The sequence below is a fragment of the Anser brachyrhynchus genome, assembly GCF_964034855.1.
Source record: "Anser brachyrhynchus genome assembly, chromosome: 27".
NCBI classification, from domain to species: Eukaryota; Metazoa; Chordata; class Aves; order Anseriformes; family Anatidae; genus Anser; species Anser brachyrhynchus.
The window spans coordinates 5,618,910-5,635,942 of record NC_137720.1 but is presented as its reverse complement, the minus strand read 5'-3'; the positions used below and the strand labels follow the sequence as shown (position 1 = coordinate 5,635,942).

Below are 17,033 nucleotides of genomic sequence, written 5' to 3'. Positions count from 1 at the left end.
AACAGCTGAGCGCTGACTTGAGAAGCATCAGCTTTCGGCATGTATTCCCTTGCTTGTGCTAATGGAACACCACATGCCGGAGGCATGAAGCTTGGTGAACATGTTGGGGTTGGTTGAGGCAGATCACAGTGCGCTCTCCCTACTTTGAATCACAAAAACACCATTACACAATTAGTATTTGCTGTCCCAGCAAGACTAAGAATATAACAACAAGTTTAATGTACAAAAAAAAAAACACATTTCTGTACAGAGATACCGCCACGTCTGTGCCAGCAGAAGGTATGATCCTGGTGGGGAAGTACGCCGAAGAAGCTGAACATTCATTTCCCCAGTCTGCTGGAGCAAAGCCCCTGAGGCGCCCGGCCGGGGATTTGGCTTCTGCTCGTTTCTGCACGCTGCTAAGAGCCTGTGCACGACGTGCTGCTTGTAGGCTCCTGGAAGGGGAGCCTCTCCCACCAGGGTAAGGCCGACGGGGTAACTGCGCCTGCTGAACTTCGGCTGCAGCACTTCTTTTACCCCATGAGCCACGTTGAGAGCGTTAAATGTCTGTTTTGTAAACTGCAAACAAGCCCCGTAAACCTTGACGCTGAAGTTACTTAAAAACAAGTTGAACTGAGAGTGTTTTGGTGCAGGCTCTTGGAGAAGACTGCAGGCAGCAAGAGAGGCTGGGAGCGCTCCAGTCTCGTGGCTCTGCTGCAACTGCCCTGAGGAGCACAGCTGGAAGCTTCCTTTAATGTCTGTCTTCTCTTGCTGCTCTTGGGACGCTTCAGTGGAAGATGATCTTTTTGTACTTGGAATTTGGGATCTGTCCTCGTGACTTGAGCCTCCTGACAGCCTCTCGCATGTGTTTAGGCTGCAGGGGTGGCAGCTCCCCCCACTTCTCACACACATCCAGAGCTAAACAAAAAACAAGAGTTCACGTGAGCAGGACAGCTCAGCTTAGCCGGTTTCCTAACAGGTGAGATCTGAAAAGCCTCCTTCTGGTTGAGCTTCAGTAGCAAAGGCAGCAGGTAACGTTTTTGTTCAGGCTTTACAGCTCACGTTAATACACAAGAACAAAACTGCTTTCTCTGTTTCTCTGACTAAAAGAAAAGTCAGTCCTAGAGGCATTAATACCATTAATACTGCTTTTTAAAGACACTCCAGCTGCTGTGGAATAAGCTACTTTAAGTTGCGCACAAATTCAACAAGGCCTCATGATCTTGAACCTGCTACTTTAAAACCATCCCTAGACTGGGTGCTATGTGCACAGCAGCGATGGGAGGGTACAGCCTACAACGGACTTGAAGATCAGTTTCTTTTCTGTCCGTTCTGGTAAATATCACTCATGTCTCCTGCCAGGGACACGCAGCAATTAACTGTAGCAGTGAAACTGCTTATCTAGACCGCCTCTGGCAACACGCGGAGCTGGAGAGACGGTCAGAAACAGCAAAAGTGCCAAAGCCACATCATGCAGGCTGCATGTTTTGTGCGACGAGTTTGCGCTAACTGGTTGGCCTGAGAAACAAGAACCCTCTCCTCCCCAGGCACAAGCAGAGCAAAGACAGGTCTGCAGCTGGGTCAGCCTTCACAGGGTGTCCCAAAGAGATCTCAGCTCATCGCAGCAACAAAGAATCTTGCAGGTTAAGAGGCTTAAATAACGCGTTGCTCTTCTAAGCTGAATTTGCCCACAGCAGTATTAACGAGAGATCTTTATTACCCTGCTGCAGCCTGCTCACAGGCTGACATGTAGCAACAACTTCTAAGTTACCTTCTCCAGAGAAGATAAAAAAAAAAGGCCAGTAGTCACCAGTCTCTGCTGACTGACAGGCACTTATATTAATAGGATTAAAGTGGAATATGGACACCACCACACTTCCCCTCCATTCTTAACAGTAGCCTTCTACTGCTGCTAAAAGCACCAGAGCCCTGCAGGATAGCAAGTGAAGCAAGAGACCTGGACAGAAAGCCACAAAATGTCCAGTCTTGTTTCTTGTCTTCCTGCTCTCCTTTAAGCGCTGGATTTTCACTGCGTTCTTATGTTTTTACTCACCAATAACATATTGCACTCACCTTCTTCCACCACCTCTCCAACGAAGACCTTGGAAATGCCCGACATGGCGATAACCACGTTCTGAGAGACCGAGGTGCCGGTGATGGACTGGATCAGCTGGACAAGCCAAGAAGAAGCAGTCAGTTGAACAACGTACACACAGCAGCATTGAAATGTTTTAAATCATATTTAGCAGTTAAGCCTGTCCAGTACCAACCATCAGCTACCAAAGTGAGCTGGAACAGCAGTAATTGATCTTTAGAGCAAGGTCTAATAGCTTTGGGCATGTGCTGGCTATCAACATTTTTAGCACGCCCTTACCTAGCTGCAAACCTGTACTAACTTTTTCCTGTTGCCTCATGGCCCCCCAAACCACTTTCGTTTAAGACAAGCTCCTATTTAAACTGCATAAGCCACACGAGCGCACTGAGCTAGGACGTAATCGGATAAAAGCAGGTCTAAGGACAACGCTCTCGGCCACAAAGGCTGAGACACAGGGGGAGAGGACGGTGCACCCACGGCCTGCACAAGCCAAGGAGCCCCCCTGTGCGATCCTGGCTGTGACCGGGGCCGGGCTCTGCAGGGCTCAGCCCGTTTGCTTTGCTCAGCTTTCTCCTGTGGCGAAGCGTTCTTGAAGCCGTACCCGTTTAATAGCAGCTTTGGGGAAAGCAGAGCGGCGATACATCTCGTAGCGATTCAGCTGTTCTTCGGAAAAGGAGGAGACCAGTATCCTGGAGCGGAGAGAATTAATCACTGACAGCAAAAAACGGTCTGGAGCTCTTTCCTTTCAGCCCTCCTAAGCCTCCGGCAGTACAAAACGGAGCCGGGGAGGGAACGGCAGCGCTCCCACGGCGCTGAGGTTGGTGCCGCAGAACGGCAGGGCCTGGGAGGGGGCGGCGGGCACCGCTGACAGCGGGCTCCCGGCCCCGTCCTCGCACAGCCTCCGCTCCCAGCCCGGTGCCCCCCGAGCACCGGCCTCCCCCCGGGGCGCACTCACTGCATCTTCTGGATCTCGTCCTCGTCCACTTTGTGCTTCTTCTCCTTCCTCTCCTTCAGCTCCAGCTTCACCTTCTTGGCCGCCGAGGGCTGCAGGCTCGGGTCCTCCCCGTCCACGGCCTCCCCCTCCGCGCTCCTCACCTGGCCGGGGGGCGGACGGAGCGCGGGGCTCAGCTCGGAGGCCGCGGCCTCCCCTCCCCGCCGAGCTCCCCCACACCCCTCCGGGCCTCACCTCCCCGTCCAGCGCCTCCGCCTTGGGCTCCCCGGCCCCGCCGGCCTCTCCCCCGTCGCCCTCCGCCGCCACCCCCGCGTCCTCCGCGGCCTCCGCCCCATCCCCGGACGGGGACGAGGCGGCGGGCGCGGGCTCCTCGCGGGTGGCGGCCGCGGGCTCTTCCCGGCCCTGCTCGCCGGCCTCCGCCATGGCCTCCGCGGCGGCGCCTGCCGATGACGGAGGCTGAGGGGAGGAGGAGGCCACGGCGGGGGGGGCGCTGTCGCCACGGCGACGAGGCCGGAGGCCGGGCTCGGCGGGGGAGGAGAGGCCGCGGGGGAGGCTGCGAGGGGCCGGGGGCTGCTGCTGTGCCACCCCCCCGGGTGGCGGTGTCCTGGCACGGAGTGAAGCGGGGCCCCCGACCCCGGAGGCTTTGGGCTATTTTGGTGCTCGCTGGGGGGCAGCGGAGACTTTGGGCTCTTTTCGTAGAATGATTAGGGTTGGAAAAGCCCTCCAGGATCGTCTGGTCCAACCACCCCCTACCACCGCTGTCACCACAGAACCCTGTCCCCAAGCACCACGTCCAACCTCTCCTTGAGCACCCCCAGGGACGGTGACTCCCCCACCTCCCTGGGCAACCCGTCCCAACGCCTGACCGCTCTTTCTGAGCAGAAATGTCTCCTCATTTCCCACCCGAACCTCCCCTGGCACAACTTGAGGCCATTCCCTCTGGTCCTATCCCTGGTTATGTGTGAGAAGAGGCCAACCCCCAGCTCCCCACACCTTCCTTTCAGGCAGTTGCAGAGAGCACTGAGCTCTGCCCTGAGCCTCCTCTTCCCCAGACCAAACATCCCCACTTCCCTCAGCCGCTCCTCACAGGACTTGTGCTCCAGGCCCTTCACCACCTTCACAGCCCTTCTCTGGACAAGTTCCAGGGCCTCCATGTCCTTCTTGGCGCTCGTTGGGGGGCAGCCCCTGCCCCCTGCAGGCTGACTGTGAGTGGGGGCAACACACAGTGTCCCCCTCGGTGTCACACTGATCCCCCCAGGGTCACAGCATGGCCGGGGACCCTCTGGGATCCCCGCTCCGAGCCCTGCTGCAGGGTGGGTGTCTGCAGAGGAGGAGGTTCCCAGCCTCCCTGGGCTACCCATGGTGGTGCTCCGTGGTCCCCCCAGCCAAGAAGTGCCCTCCGAGCCCCTCTGGCTGTGCTCGGTCGCCCCCCGGCACAGCAGCGGGTCCCCAGGTCGTTCACAGCTGCATGGTCCCAGGACGAAGCCCCCCAGGGGGGTCCATGCCCCCAGCAGGGTCCTCTTGGCTCCCTCCCCCCCAGCCAACACCCATGGGGTTTGGAGCCCTGGGCCCAGCCCCAGGCACCCCCTTTTCACCCCCTGCTTTGCATTAACACACAAAATGGACCCCGACGGCATCCTGGCTTGGTGTTGGGAATGGTGTAACCAGCAGGAGCGGGGAGGTGATCGTTCCCCTGTCCTCCGCTCTGGTGAGGCAGCACCTTGAGTGCTGTGTTCAGTTTGGGGCCCCTCACTACCAGAAGGACACGGAGGCCTTGGAGCGCGTCCAGAGAAGGGCAAGGAGGCTGGGGAAGGGCCTGGGGCACAAGTCCTGTGAGCAGCGGCTGGGGGCGCTGGGGATGTTTGGTCCGGAGAAGAGGAGGCTCAGGGCAGAGCTCACTGCTCTCTGCAACTGCCTGAAAGGAAGGGGTGGGGAGCTGGGGGTCAGCCTCTTATCGCAGGTAACTGTGACAGGACCAGAGGGAACGGCCTCAAGCTGTGCCAGGGGAGGTTCAGGTGGGAAATGAGGAGACATTTCGTCTCAAAGAGCGGTCAGGCGTTGGGACGGGTTGCCCAGGGAAGTGGGGGAGTCCCCGTCCCTGGGGGTGTTCAAGGAGAGGTCGGGCCCGGTGCCTGGGGACAGGGCTCAGGGGGTGACAGTGGTGGGGGGGGGGGGTTGGACCAGATGACCCCGGAGCGCTTTCCCAGCTTTAACGACCGCAGGATTTTACAAAAAAAAAAAAACGACAAAAAATTAAAAATAACCCAAGCGAGGCCGGGGGCAGCACCTGGCCGCGGCGGGCGGGGCCTCCCCTCAGCCCCGCAGCCCCCGCCCCCGGCCCGGCCCCGCCCCGGAAGGGCCGCGGGGGGCGGGGGCAGGCGGCGGCCGGGCCGGGCCGGGCCGGGCCGGGCGATGGGGAAGGAGCAGGAGCTGCTGGAGGCCGCCCGCACCGGGAACCTGCCCGCCGTGGAGAAGCTGCTCTCGGGGAAGCGCCTCAGCTCCGGCTTCGGCTCCGGGGGAGGAGGAGGAGGAGGTGGCGGAGGAGGAGGAGGAGGTGGCGGCAGCGGCGGCGGTGGTGGTGGCGGTTCCGGGGGTGGCGGAGGAGGAGGAGGAGGAGGAGTGGGGCACCCGCTGTCCAGCCTGCTGAGGTGAGGGGCTGGGGGGCTCTGGGGGGGCTCTATGGGGGCTCTGGGGGGCTCTGGGGTCGGTGTGAAGGGTTCTAGGGGGCTGTGGGGGGCTCTGGTCGGCTCTAGGGGACTCTAGGGGGCTGTGGGGGGGCTTTAGGGGGCTGTGGTCGGACATAGGGGGCTGTAATCGGCTGTAGGGGGCTGCGGGGTCCGTGTGGGGGGCTCTGGGGGGCTGTGGTCTGCTATAAGGGGCTCTAGGGGGCTGTGGGGGGCTCCGGGGTCGGTGTGGGACCGGTGGGATCTTAGGGAGGGTTTGGGGGCGTTGGGCTCGGGAGTGGGGGAATGGGGGGGGGGGGGGCCGGGTAAAGGGGCAGTGGGTTTGGGGCAGAAGGGAAGCGTTTGTAGGGCCGGGGGGTGGAGGGGTTGTAGGGGGCTGCGGGTGAAGGGTGAGAGGGTCCGAGAGGGGCTGTGGGGTGGGAGGGGAGAGAGGTGGGGAGAACGGGGTTGGGGGGCTCCAGGTCTGGGAGCGAGGTATTGAGGGCTGTGGGGGCTCAGAGTTAGGGGGTGCGTGGGGCTCCTGTAGGGCCACCGGAGGGCTGTGGGGATTTAGAGTTAGGGGGCTGCTGTAGGGTCATGGAGAAGGAATGGGGGCGTGCAGCCTGGGGACAGCTTTAGGGGCACGGCGCAGGCGGTGTTTATGGGGCCGGGAGACCCGGAGGGCTGTGCAGCGGGAGATTTATGGGGAGGGAGGTAAGAAATGTGGGTTTTGGGGTGTTGTGGGGCCGTGAGGTACCCTTGGGGCAGGGATGTCCACACCCTGGGGCAGGAGGTGTGGGGCTGGAAGGCATCGGCTGGGCTTTGGGGGATTGTAGGACCCGGGGCTGGGGATGTGGGACTGGGGCAGAGGGTAATGGGGTGCTGGGGGCTCGAGGCAGGGGTTGTGGGACAGGGAGGAGCTGTAGGGGCTGTGGGTTCGGGACGCGCTCATGGGATGGGGTGTGTGGGTGGGAGGCTGTGGGATAGGAGACGTCCGAGCCCCGTGGGACGCAGATCTGGGCTGCGAGTGCCGGGGGGGCTGAGGGCTGCTGCCCCCGGGGGTGGGGCTGAGGGGAAGGGGCGAAAGGGATGGAAATAGGGGACGGTGCTGCCTGTGGGGCCGAGGGCATGAGGAGGAGGCGCCGGAGGGGCTGGGAGCGGGGCCCCTGGGGTCTGCTCGCCCCGAGATGAGGAGCGGCGGCGGGTGGGAGGTGAGGCTGCCTGCACCGGGGGGCCGGGGCTCAGCTGGGCGCCGCCGGTGGCTGCGGACTGGTGTAACTGGGACAGTGTGGCGCGTCGGGGTCCCGACCTCGGGGTGCGGGTGCCGGCAGGGGCTGCTGTCCCTGCGCGTGGCTTCCCGCGGCAGGGAGAGCCGCCGGGTGAATTTCTGGGGGCAGACGTGCAGCTGGGCGCCCGGCAAGGCGACCTTTTTGGGGCACGCTCGCCCTTTTTGAACCATTTCCATCGCTTGCGGTGACACTGCCCTGCCGCGGCTCCCCAGCCGCCGGCGGCCGCTCAGGGGGCAGCCGTGCTGGGTGCTGAGGCAGCAGGTGGGGGCACGGCCCTTTGCTGGGGCATTTGAAGTGCCGTGCCATGTCCTTGGCTCCTTTTCGAAGCCCTTACACCGTTGTTAGCGCTTTCCCCTCCCCTTTTTTTCGGCATCTCCCAAGGAAACCACTCGCCGGCGCGTTTCGGCTGGAAATGCGGCTGGTCCTGTTCCCCGTGCGACTTGTTTACAGCGGGGCGGGAGGAGGAGATGTCAGCCTGTTTCTGAGCGACACCATCGCCGGGTGGCCCCGCTGTCTGGGAGCGTGCCCCTCGCCTGTTCGTAGCCCAATTTGCTTTTCCTTTCGCACACCCATGTCAGAAATCTGCTCCTGCACGCCGAGCCGGATGGCTGAGACGCGCCGACACGGGGAGCTCGCGCTTCCCCGGTGCCTTCGTTTGCTTCTCCGAAACGCAGATGTGCTCTCGGGCCAAAACGCAGTCTTTTTTAATATATCGAACGCTCCGAGCCCTCGTTTGGAGTGGGAAATTGCTCCGAACACTCCAGCCTTGTCTGCGCCAGAAGATGGATGTACTCGCGGGCTGTTTAGATAAAGTGGAGAGGGTCAGCTGAGTTAAATACACACCACGAGTGTTATCAACCTCTTGTTCTAACAGCTCCGCCGCGCTCCCGGACAATGTGCGGTGATGACGGTGGCCTTTTTTCCCCTCTTCTAAGACGACCGCTCGTGCCACCGGCTGATCTGCGGAGCGGGCAGGCTGCCCGAGGCCGGGCAGCTTTCCGCGGGGAGATGCGGTGTCCCGCGGGGGCGCGTGCCCGAAGGGCGGCGGGTGCCACAGCTGTCGCTTGGAGCTGTCGCGTCCGTTAACTCGGCTGCCCGAAACGCCTCCCGGTTGGCACTGCAACGGCAATTCCCCCCCAGACTTCCCGTGGCAGATCCTTGTTCTCCCCGCTGCTGGGTTGCGGTGAGGCGCTCTGCGTGGTCGCGGCGGGGATTTTCGTGGTGCTGGGGGCGGTGGCAGCGCGCGCACGCCGGCTTGCCATGCAGCATCTGCAGCAGCAGCCCTTGGCTTCCGAGGGTTGCCGTGCCCGTGTGGATCCCGACCTTTGCACCGCGTTTGCACACGCAGCACCCGGCTGCGCGGCGGTTGTAAACCCCGGGGAGCGGCGGCGAGGGCAGCCCGCGCTCGCTCGCCGCAGGGAGAGAGTTGGGGGGACGGTGGCGGCACCCAGGGACCCTCTGAGGACCGGGGTGGCGGGGCTCACGGTGCGTGTTAGATGCGGAAAAGGGCCTTTGGGGCAAGTGGGAGGCTTTCTGGTTGTCGTTTCAGCTTGTCGTGTGTTCCCGTTGGGTTGGGTGACTCCGCGCGAGGAGACGCGTGCTTGTTTTACAGCGACAAGGTTTTCGGAGAAGCAGCCGCGGAATCGACCTGCGGCGAGAAGCCTGGCGCTTGTCTGGGACAGGCTGGGCGCTGCTCGCAACCCATGTTTCCGTGGCGTTGCCTCAGTCTGCAGGGCTCGTGCAGCGCTAATAAACTGCTGAGCGTGCTGGTGCGACAAGGAGATGGCTCCGGGACGCGCGAGCTCTGCCTGCGCAACTCGTGTTAGCAGCCGCGCTCCTCGGTGCCTCCTCGCCCCGGCAGCAACAGATGGCGTGTTGCTGATTCCGTCGGGGATCGAGTTTCCAAAAAAAAAACAACAAACCAACCAAAAAAAAGAGGAGAAAAAAGCCAGACTTGAGTTTCAAAGCAGCTTTCGGTGTCGGGGAAGAAATGCGTGCAGTCGTCCGCGCGCGTCGCCCATCTCTGCCGTGGCCTGCCTTCCTGCACGGGATGGGATCGGCTCCTGCCCCGGCGCTGAGCCCGTCGCTGCCGTCCTCGCTCCCCCCGAGCGCCCTGCCACCGTGCCCTGCTTCCCAGGGGCAGCGAGTCCCGCGCAGCAGGCGCGGGGTTTCATTAGCGCTAACCCTGCCTTTCCGCGCTGCTTCCACAATGACTCCGAGGGCTTGGGAAGAGGGAACGCGAAATTTCGTCTGCCTGCCGCCCGATGCAAAGACAGAGGTCGGGGAATTACCGGGGGCTGGTGGCGGGGGAGGGAGGCGGCAGAAAACGGCCCGCGTGCCGCCAGACCTCCTGCCCCTGCCGTCGCTCCGCGCGGCACCGACGCGCAGCGGGTCGGGAAGGGCCTCGGAGGAACTTTGAAGGTGAAAGGTTTGCTCTCAAGTCTTACTCCTGTACCGTGATTATTTTTTTTTCCTGGCGGCGATTAGGTGCATTTTCGAAATTAAAAACAATAAATACGGACTGGACGTGGGCCCAGAGAAAGTTGCAGCGCTAATTAAGTGGAAGGATTAATGGAAGACGTGAATTGGTGGAGAAGGCTAAGGCGCTTCGCTTGGTGCTCGACTCCATAGGAGACGGCGGAGCAGGAAAGCCGCTTACAGGAGGTGCTGGCAGTGCAGGCAGGTGAAGAAACGGCAAACCAGCTATCCAGGGCAGGAACTCCTTTTGTATCGGAGAGAATTCAGGGTGCAACATGGAAGCATTTAGAAGCGGTGGGGCCGCCGCAGCCCTGCGGAGACGCGGGTCCTGCCGCAAGCCTCTGGCAAAACGGCCTCGAGCTGCCTCGGCCAAGCCAAACAGCGCTGCGTGGTCGGGCACCTGCAAAAAGCCGCTGCGAGGCACGCGCTCGGCCGCTCCGCAAAGCTGCCGTCGGCCTGCGGGGCAGGAGGAGGGTCTGTGAAGGACGGCGAGGGTGCTCCCTGTTGGGGATGGAGGGGGAGGGAAGCGAAGGCTTTCCTGCGCATCCCTCGGGGTGGAGAGACCTGCCCCGGGTCGCTTCTCTTTTGTGTTTTCCCTTCCTCCGGCGGCTTTTGGCAGCCTTCCTCTTTTTGTGCGGTCATTTTGATGGCTGGCGCTTCTGGAGCCGGCTTTGATGATCGGGATGGTGTGCTTAAATAAGGACAAAAATCCCCCTGATAAGGAGCTGGGAGCTGTCCTCCGCCCCTCGGGGCTCGTTCCAGGCACGGGGCAGCGAAGGCTGGGCTGGGCTGGCAGCTCCCTGCTTCCTTCCCCGGCTGATTTCGGGTCTCTGATGTCGGCGTGTGTTTCGGTTCCCGTTCTGTAGCAGGGACAACCCGCTCTCGAAATTCCATCTTGGTTGCTGAGGCGCTGAGCCCTGCTTTTCCTCTGCAGTCCTACAGCATTTCAGATGTCCCCAAAGCACGGTTTTGGGTTAGGAAACCACAGTTTTGGGTGAGGAAATGCCTGCTCGTAGGCCCGGTGCAGGATGGTTCCCGCTATCGCACGTGGCCAGAGATGTGTGGAGCTGGGGAACCGGCCTGGCCTGAGACACACAAATCATCCTGTGCCATTTCTCTGCTGGTCCACAAGCCGCAGAAGGTGCCCCCAGCAGTAAATCCTGTGAAAAGCGCTCTTCATCGCAAAGCTTAGCTGCCCGCCGTGTTGGTTAGGATTTAAACGTGAGCTGTATCAGGGTCTGAGGCTTGCGTGCTTCCCGCTTAGATCACCGAGCTGAGCCCTCCGGCTGCGAGACGTGCACCAACTCCTAAGGAAATCAGGGATTTCTGCAGGTGAGCAGGAAGCAAGACGTGATAGACGGTGATAAGTCAAATGAGGAGGGAGCGCAGAGGTAGAATTAAAGATAAAGCCTCTCCCCAGGGGGCTGATGCACTGCGGTGTAACGCTAAAAATATTAGGCAGGGAAATAAACCCCGGCGGAAAGCGAACAGGAGAGGCAGGAGAGGGGAAGGAGGTGGGGTTCTGGCTTTTGCCTTGGCAGCTGGTGGGGCTGACGAAGAAGTGGTGGCTCGCCAGGGGTTGGGGTGGCTCGGAGCAAGCCTCGCAAGCAGCCTCTGGATCCGCCGGCGTAGCTCAACCGTCGGGATCCTGGGCGTCTGCTACGGAGTGCGTCCGGCAGCGTGCATGGGGGATTCGCTCCGCCTGGAACATGCCTTGGGTCTTAGTGGGCGCTTCAGCCTCAAGGCTGCACAACTTTGATTTTTTTTGTTTGTTTGTTTGGCTGTTCCTTTGGGAAGTTAGAGGCAGGAAGCAAGGAAACAATCTGCGGCTGGAAGCTCAGGCTGCACTCAGGAGGTTTCGCCAGTAGCAGTGAGCGGTGAATTGTGTTACGGCCAAACCCCGCAGAAAAAGCTGATTATTTTCCTCTATTGATGTCAAAAGAGTGGACCTTTGTTGATGGGAGGGGAAACTGAGGCTGCTGTTGAGCCACAGGTTGTGTACGTAGCCTTCTGTAAGCGTATCGAGGAGAAACTCGGGCTGTGAATTAGGACTTTTTGTGCCTGTCTGGTGTGGGGAAGGATGGGGCTGTAGCTCGGCAGAAAAGAAAACTTAAAATGAGGGCTTCGTATTTGGGGTTTCGCGTTCGTCCTTGAGCAGCTGGCTGACTTGAAGACGTGCTCGTTAGCGCTGCAGCTTCTCCCGGGGGTCCCAAACCTGGCTGCGGCGTCTCTGCCTTCCGCGCTTCCACCCCCGCCGCGGTGCAGCGGGGCGCTGCTCAGCGAGGAGCTGCCGGGGCTGCGGCTCTGTCCCTGCGGGGCTGGTGGCGGCGGCTCCAACGGGAGCAACCTCCTCGTGTGAGGGGAAACGAGGTGAGAAGCTTGGGAAGAGAGGAACGGCCACGCGGGAGGTCGGGCTGAGGCTGCTGGGTTGTGTGTTCGTGGACAGGGCTCGCGGCTAAGAGGCGAGTCCTGCGACGTTCGCCTGAGGTGGTGGCGGGGGCAGCAGCTCGGCTCCAAGGTCCAGGCTCCCAGGGCCGTGTGAAGGTGCGCCCAAAATAAAATACTTCCTTATCTTCCCCCAGAAAAAGGAAGTTGCTCCTGGTGCGTTCCTTTAAAACAGGGCAATGCAGAAACCACGGCCGGGCCTTTCGCTTTTCTCGGGGCGGTGAGTAACAGCATTTCACCCAGTTTTAAACTGCCTTCCGTCTCACACCCCGGCTTGCGAGCACTGAAGCAGGGCAGATCTGTAATTAGGTACGTGAGCGCTGGTACTGCTACGAGTATGAGCACCAGGGGCGTTAGGCGTGTGCCGCTGCTTTCTTGTGCGTCGCTCCCTGAGCGCTTTCTAACTCACTCAGGAAGGCTGCAATTACTGGCAGTGACTCCTCAACGTTCTGTTTCTGCGCGATCTTCTAATTCAGCTTCGGAACATCTTCTTGGCCGCTTCGGTCAGCGCGGTTCTGCGATGAGCCTTGCGTCTGCAGAAGGCTGGGTTTCCTCGCCGGGAGCTGGCTGCCTGACCTCGGACGGGCCACGCCAACAGCGCCCTGCTTTGCTTGACGAAGCTGCTCGTGCTGCGGGTTTCCCTTTGTAGGGGGAGGCTCGGCTTTTATGCCGTACCCAGGCTGGAGCGCACGTGAGCATCGTGTTGTGTGCGAGCCCCCGGGGAGAGGCTGGCCCTGCTGCTTTCTTGACCCACGGTGCGTGTAGCCTGATGTTTTGGAGCACGTCGAGGGCAGCAGCCCCGTTTGGGTGAGTGCAGGTGGTAGAAAAGACTTTCAGGAGCTGCAGGGAGATGCACCAGGGCTGTGCAGGGCTGGAGGAGCTGAGCCGAGCGGGTGAGCAGCAGGTGGGCATCGATCGAAGTGCCCCAGCCTCAGAGGAAAGTGCTCCGAGCGTGGCACGGGGCACAGGGATCTTGGCAAACTCTGAGCCAAGTGCCTTCGCTGCCGGGGCAGGCAGGGCCTCCGAGCTCTGCCACTTGTCAGCGTGCTGCTGGTGGCTCTGTAACGTGGGCGGGTGGCCAGGCTGGGTGAATCCTGCTGGCTCTTCGCTTCCCCTCGCTCTTCGCCCACGTGCTGAGCCTGTCGGCATCCCGGGACTTGCTCTTTGGGGAAGCACCAGCCTGATTATTGCAGGCAGAGGATGAGGGGGCAGCAGCCTAATTTTTGCCTTGCTGTGAGAGCCGCTCAGCAGGAGCCTTCTGAAGTACCAAGCAGGTTTCAGAAACACCCGCGTGTTCGCGTGGGTTACCCCAAATGCTCAGAGAGAGGCTGGGGGCTAAGACGTGGTGTGAGGATGTCGGGCGGGTCGGGTTGTGCTGAGGATGTCAGAGCTGCTGGCAGGTGTCAGGACCCAAATCGTTGCAGCATCCCCTTGTGCTGCAGAGGTTGGGGCAGGAGCAGAGCCGAGCAGGCACGTGACACGGCTCCCGGGTGTCCTCCCAATCGCTAGGTCACGTTCCTGCCCAGGAGCTTTATTACAGCATCAGCAGTGCTTGTGTGACTTGTGCTCTGCCCCGTCACAGGAGGGACAGCAAAATGCATCCACGGCACGCGTTTGCTTATTTTCATGCCCTGATCTGCCTGGCTCGAGGGCTGGCTGGAGTCTGCTCCAGGGGTGTGAGGAGCCCGAGGACTGAGAAGGCGGCTTGTGCTCGGGGTGCCCACAGGAGCTCTTGGAGCCAAGTGCTGACGGCTGGGTTAAAACACCAGGTGCAGGCCTGAAAAATCCGCACCTTGAGGACTTCGGGGCTCGCTTTATTGATGCTGGAAGTAGCAGCTGCGTTCAGGGCATTCGTGCAGAGGGATTTGTCCGTGGTTGTCTGGGTGAAGTGGGTGTTTGGGAGACTGGAGCGGACCGAGCGGCTGCTTGCGACTCCCCGAGGGCTGTTTGAGCCGGGTGCCCCACCTTGTTACCCTACCGCTGAGCTGGGTGGAGGAATTTCGGGCACAAACCCGCAGCTATGTGAGTAAACGAAGACGAGATACTCGAGCAACGAGATGCTGACATTTCCATAAGTACCTTTGGTCCACGAGCCTGAAACTGGAGAAACGTCTCCGCAGGTCTGAGTGTGTCCAGAACATGGGGTGTTGGGAAGGCAGGAGCTACGCAGAGTTCATCTGGGTGCGGGATGTTTAAGGACTGGGTTTTGGCGCCTGGGAGGAAAATTTGAAGGCTACAGCCGAGCCCGGCCAGCAGTTAGCTGCTGAGAGCAGGGCTCTTGTCCTCCCCTGCTTTTGTTCCCTGTTACACACTCGAGTATTTGTGGGGCCGTGCCAGAGTGAATCGCTCCAGTTGGCGGATCCGACAGAAAACTTGGTGTGCAACGGCCTGGATCCCACATCCAGTGGGGGGAATGGCAGGAAGCTGCAGGTGCGGAGGGGCAGGCCGTCCCCTGCCCTCTCCTCCTGCGTGGAGAGCTGCTCTCCCGCATGCAGCCGTCCCTGTCTGCGTCTGGGCCGCCCCAAAATATGGGGAATTTCTGTATTTCTGGAAGCGGAGCTGCTCCGTGCTGTGACGTAGGTCCTGCGCTGCTCTGGCTGATTGAGGCTGCTTGGCAGAGAGCTGAACTTTCTAAAGATGAATGTACAAAACAGCGTTTGATATATTGGGAGCAGCCGAGCCAAGAAACAGCGCTCATCCAGCAGTCCCTTTTTTTTAAATGTAGCGCATTGTTTTGGTCAGACCGATGGAAAAGCGAGCAGGCTGGAAAAGAAAGAAGGGAAAGACAGGATGCGGAATAGAGGTAACGCATACGGGTTACACCTGCACCCATCCCACACCAGAAGGGAAACCCCTTTCACAGCCGCGCTTGGACAAGGACGAGGCGAGCTCCTGGAGGCTGAGCTCCTCCATCACGGCTCCCGGCACGAGCAGGTAACACGTGCTGGGGCCTCGACTCCCAGGCCAGCCCTTGGCCCGCTGTGAGAAGCTGGCACCGAGCCGAATTCAGCCGGCTGTGGGGACTCGATTCGGGGGATCCTTCAGCCCGGCAGAGGGTACCTGCAGCAGGGACGGGGGAGCCTTCCAGCACATCTCTCATCCTGCAGCCTGCTCTCTTCTGTCCCACGGAAGGAGCTGCCCCTCCGTGACGCTGGGTGTGGCGGTCGGTTCGAGGGGAAGCATCCTCTCGAGGTGAAGGAGGTGCCTTTGGGTCTGGTGGTGGCTCTTGGCCCTGCCTGGTGCGGCGGTGGCGCTGTGCCTGCCCCCAAAGAGCTGGCTCCTGGGCAGGGCTCGGCCTTGGAAATGAGAAATCCTATTTCACAGAAACTGGTAAAAATAAAAAAAAAACAACTGTTGAGGATTGATTGGTTTCTATAGCAACAGGCTGGAGAAGCTAATAGAGCTGCTCTCTGCAGAAAGGGGAAAAACAGGAATTGAAATGTTAGTCCACCCGGGACCGCCGCTGTCAGCAGAAGAAAGATCTTCGATAGTCTGATGGAGGGCTGAGATGCTTAATTAAAGGCAGGGAGGGCAGGAAGATGCGGGCTACGCTTGGGGAGAAAGCGGTGCTGGGGGGTGTGCACGTGGCCCCTCTTGTGCGCGGGACCCCGGGAGCCTGTGCGGATCAGCACGGCGTCTTCAGGCAACGTCCGAGGTTGCCCCTCTCGGGGGACCCCTCTGTGGCGTGCGCTTGGAGATGGTCTTTGAGAAGTCTGGCCGAATTCTGGAGCTCAATTTTCTCGATCGGCCCTTAACTCAAACCAGGCATGGAGCTTGTCTGCGTGCTCCACAGCGACAAATGCCGGGGCAGAGCTTTCTGTAGATGTTTGTCCTGGGAGGAAATTGTGCGGAGCGCGAAGGATGTCGGATCAGGTGCTTGAGTTTAAAAGTCTGTTCTTCGATTGTCCTGTGCGTGTCTTTGGGTTGGTTTTGACTTCGCTGTTGCCTAAACGGAGAATTTTAGCAGACTGTGGTTATGTTACAGCACCCGTAGGGTGGCTGTTTTCCCCGGTGGTTTAGGAAGGCAAGCTTTTAAAACGCCTGAGAAGCCCTGAGGTGCCAAGTGCACGGACCGCGTGTACGCACACCTTCCTGGCTTGATTTAGCCCACCTGGCGTGGCCGTTGAGTGCTTCAGACTGAAATCAGTACGTACATCTGAAACTAGCAGGATGTTAAGGAAGTTACCGAAGCTGCTTTTAGGGCAGGGGTGCATGTGCGGGGCTTTAACCTGGCTCTCCGAGGGAGTCTGGGTTGTGTAGCTTACGGGAAGTCAGGGCTTGAGTTCGCGTTGTTTAGGTCTGGTAAACCTAGATTGCATTAGCACTCTTCCCTTGTTATTCAAACACATGGTTTCTTTTAAAAGGAAATTAAATTTAAAAATAAACCTCAAGCTTTTTCCAGCTAGAAGGAAGTGTCTGTAGTGCTGCGTACTGAGGATGCAAGGACACAGCCCTGTCTAAAAGCGAGTGCCATGAATAATACGTAAATACATTATCTCATCAGATTTATATCTAATCCTATTGCCTGTTGTTTTTCAGACTCTTACGCCAAACAAGCCTGAAAATGTCATAGGTGGCCTTTCAAATCTAATATTGAAGTGGGTTGGAAATTAGGTGAGATGACTTTTGCCTCATCCTAATTAAGGCACTATAAGAAATCCTTTCAAGTTTGGCATCGTGAAGTAAATTGCCTGGTTTTAAAATGTAATCCGATTAAAGGAGGCTAGTGCCTGCTAGGGTTTGAAGCCTGCCCATGCAGTGGTACAGAGCCTGGTCCCCAGTGTTCCTTACTGCTCTTAATTTTGGAAATCAGCACAATTTTCTAATTTTGTAGAAGGCAGGAATGGGTTTATGATAAAGGCTTGACCTCTGGAGGCGTGAATGCTTTGCACTCTGTCTTGGTTCTGATAAAACGTTGTCTGTCCTGCAGGAGATGTTCAAATGGCCTCGATTCATCCCGTGATCCCCCGAGGATGACTTCAGGTTGTCTTGGAGTGTTGTTAGTAACTACCTGTGTGTAATGCAAAACTGCTCGCGTTCCTCTTGTGACACTGGACTCCTCAAAGCTTTGTTTCAGCCCGGCGGAGTCCGGAGCAGTATGTCTGAACTGCTACGGCTCGTCTCCATTCAGT

The 17,033-nt window shown here is 59.4% G+C and overlaps 3 protein-coding genes across 15 annotated transcripts in view; 1 reads left to right on the top strand and 2 right to left on the bottom strand.

Annotated features, from left to right (window-relative positions):
- Window positions 1-5,591, bottom strand: part of RPS10 (ribosomal protein S10) — a 129,861-nt gene extending 124,270 nt beyond the window's left edge. Inside the window, exon 1 of the mRNA XM_080569209.1 lies at window positions 5,581-5,591. The gene's annotated coding sequence lies outside the window, so the exon portion shown is untranslated. The remainder of the gene's footprint in view (window positions 1-5,580) is intronic.
- TAF11 (TATA-box binding protein associated factor 11) lies at window positions 172-3,486 on the bottom strand. The gene is made up of 5 exons (XM_080569206.1): window positions 3,261-3,486; window positions 3,030-3,169; window positions 2,676-2,763; window positions 2,053-2,149; window positions 172-897 (listed from the first exon to the last, which is right to left on the bottom strand). Exons 1-5 carry the CDS (start codon window positions 3,447-3,449, stop codon window positions 767-769), a joined length of 645 nt encoding a protein of 214 aa, XP_080425332.1. The 5' UTR covers window positions 3,450-3,486; the 3' UTR covers window positions 172-766.
- Window positions 5,393-17,033, top strand: part of ANKS1A (ankyrin repeat and sterile alpha motif domain containing 1A) — a 106,827-nt gene continuing 95,186 nt past the window's right edge. For 5 of the 13 annotated variants that reach the window (XM_080569138.1, XM_080569137.1, XM_080569141.1 and 2 more), the window contains exon 1: window positions 5,399-5,674. In XM_080569138.1, coding sequence (XP_080425264.1) covers window positions 5,439-5,674 — 236 coding nt within the window. In that variant the 5' untranslated portion in view covers window positions 5,399-5,438. Of the gene's footprint in view, window positions 5,675-17,033 lie in introns of all 13 variants that reach the window. The other 8 variants (XM_080569134.1, XM_080569136.1, XM_080569135.1 and 5 more) reach the window with 4 other exon arrangements.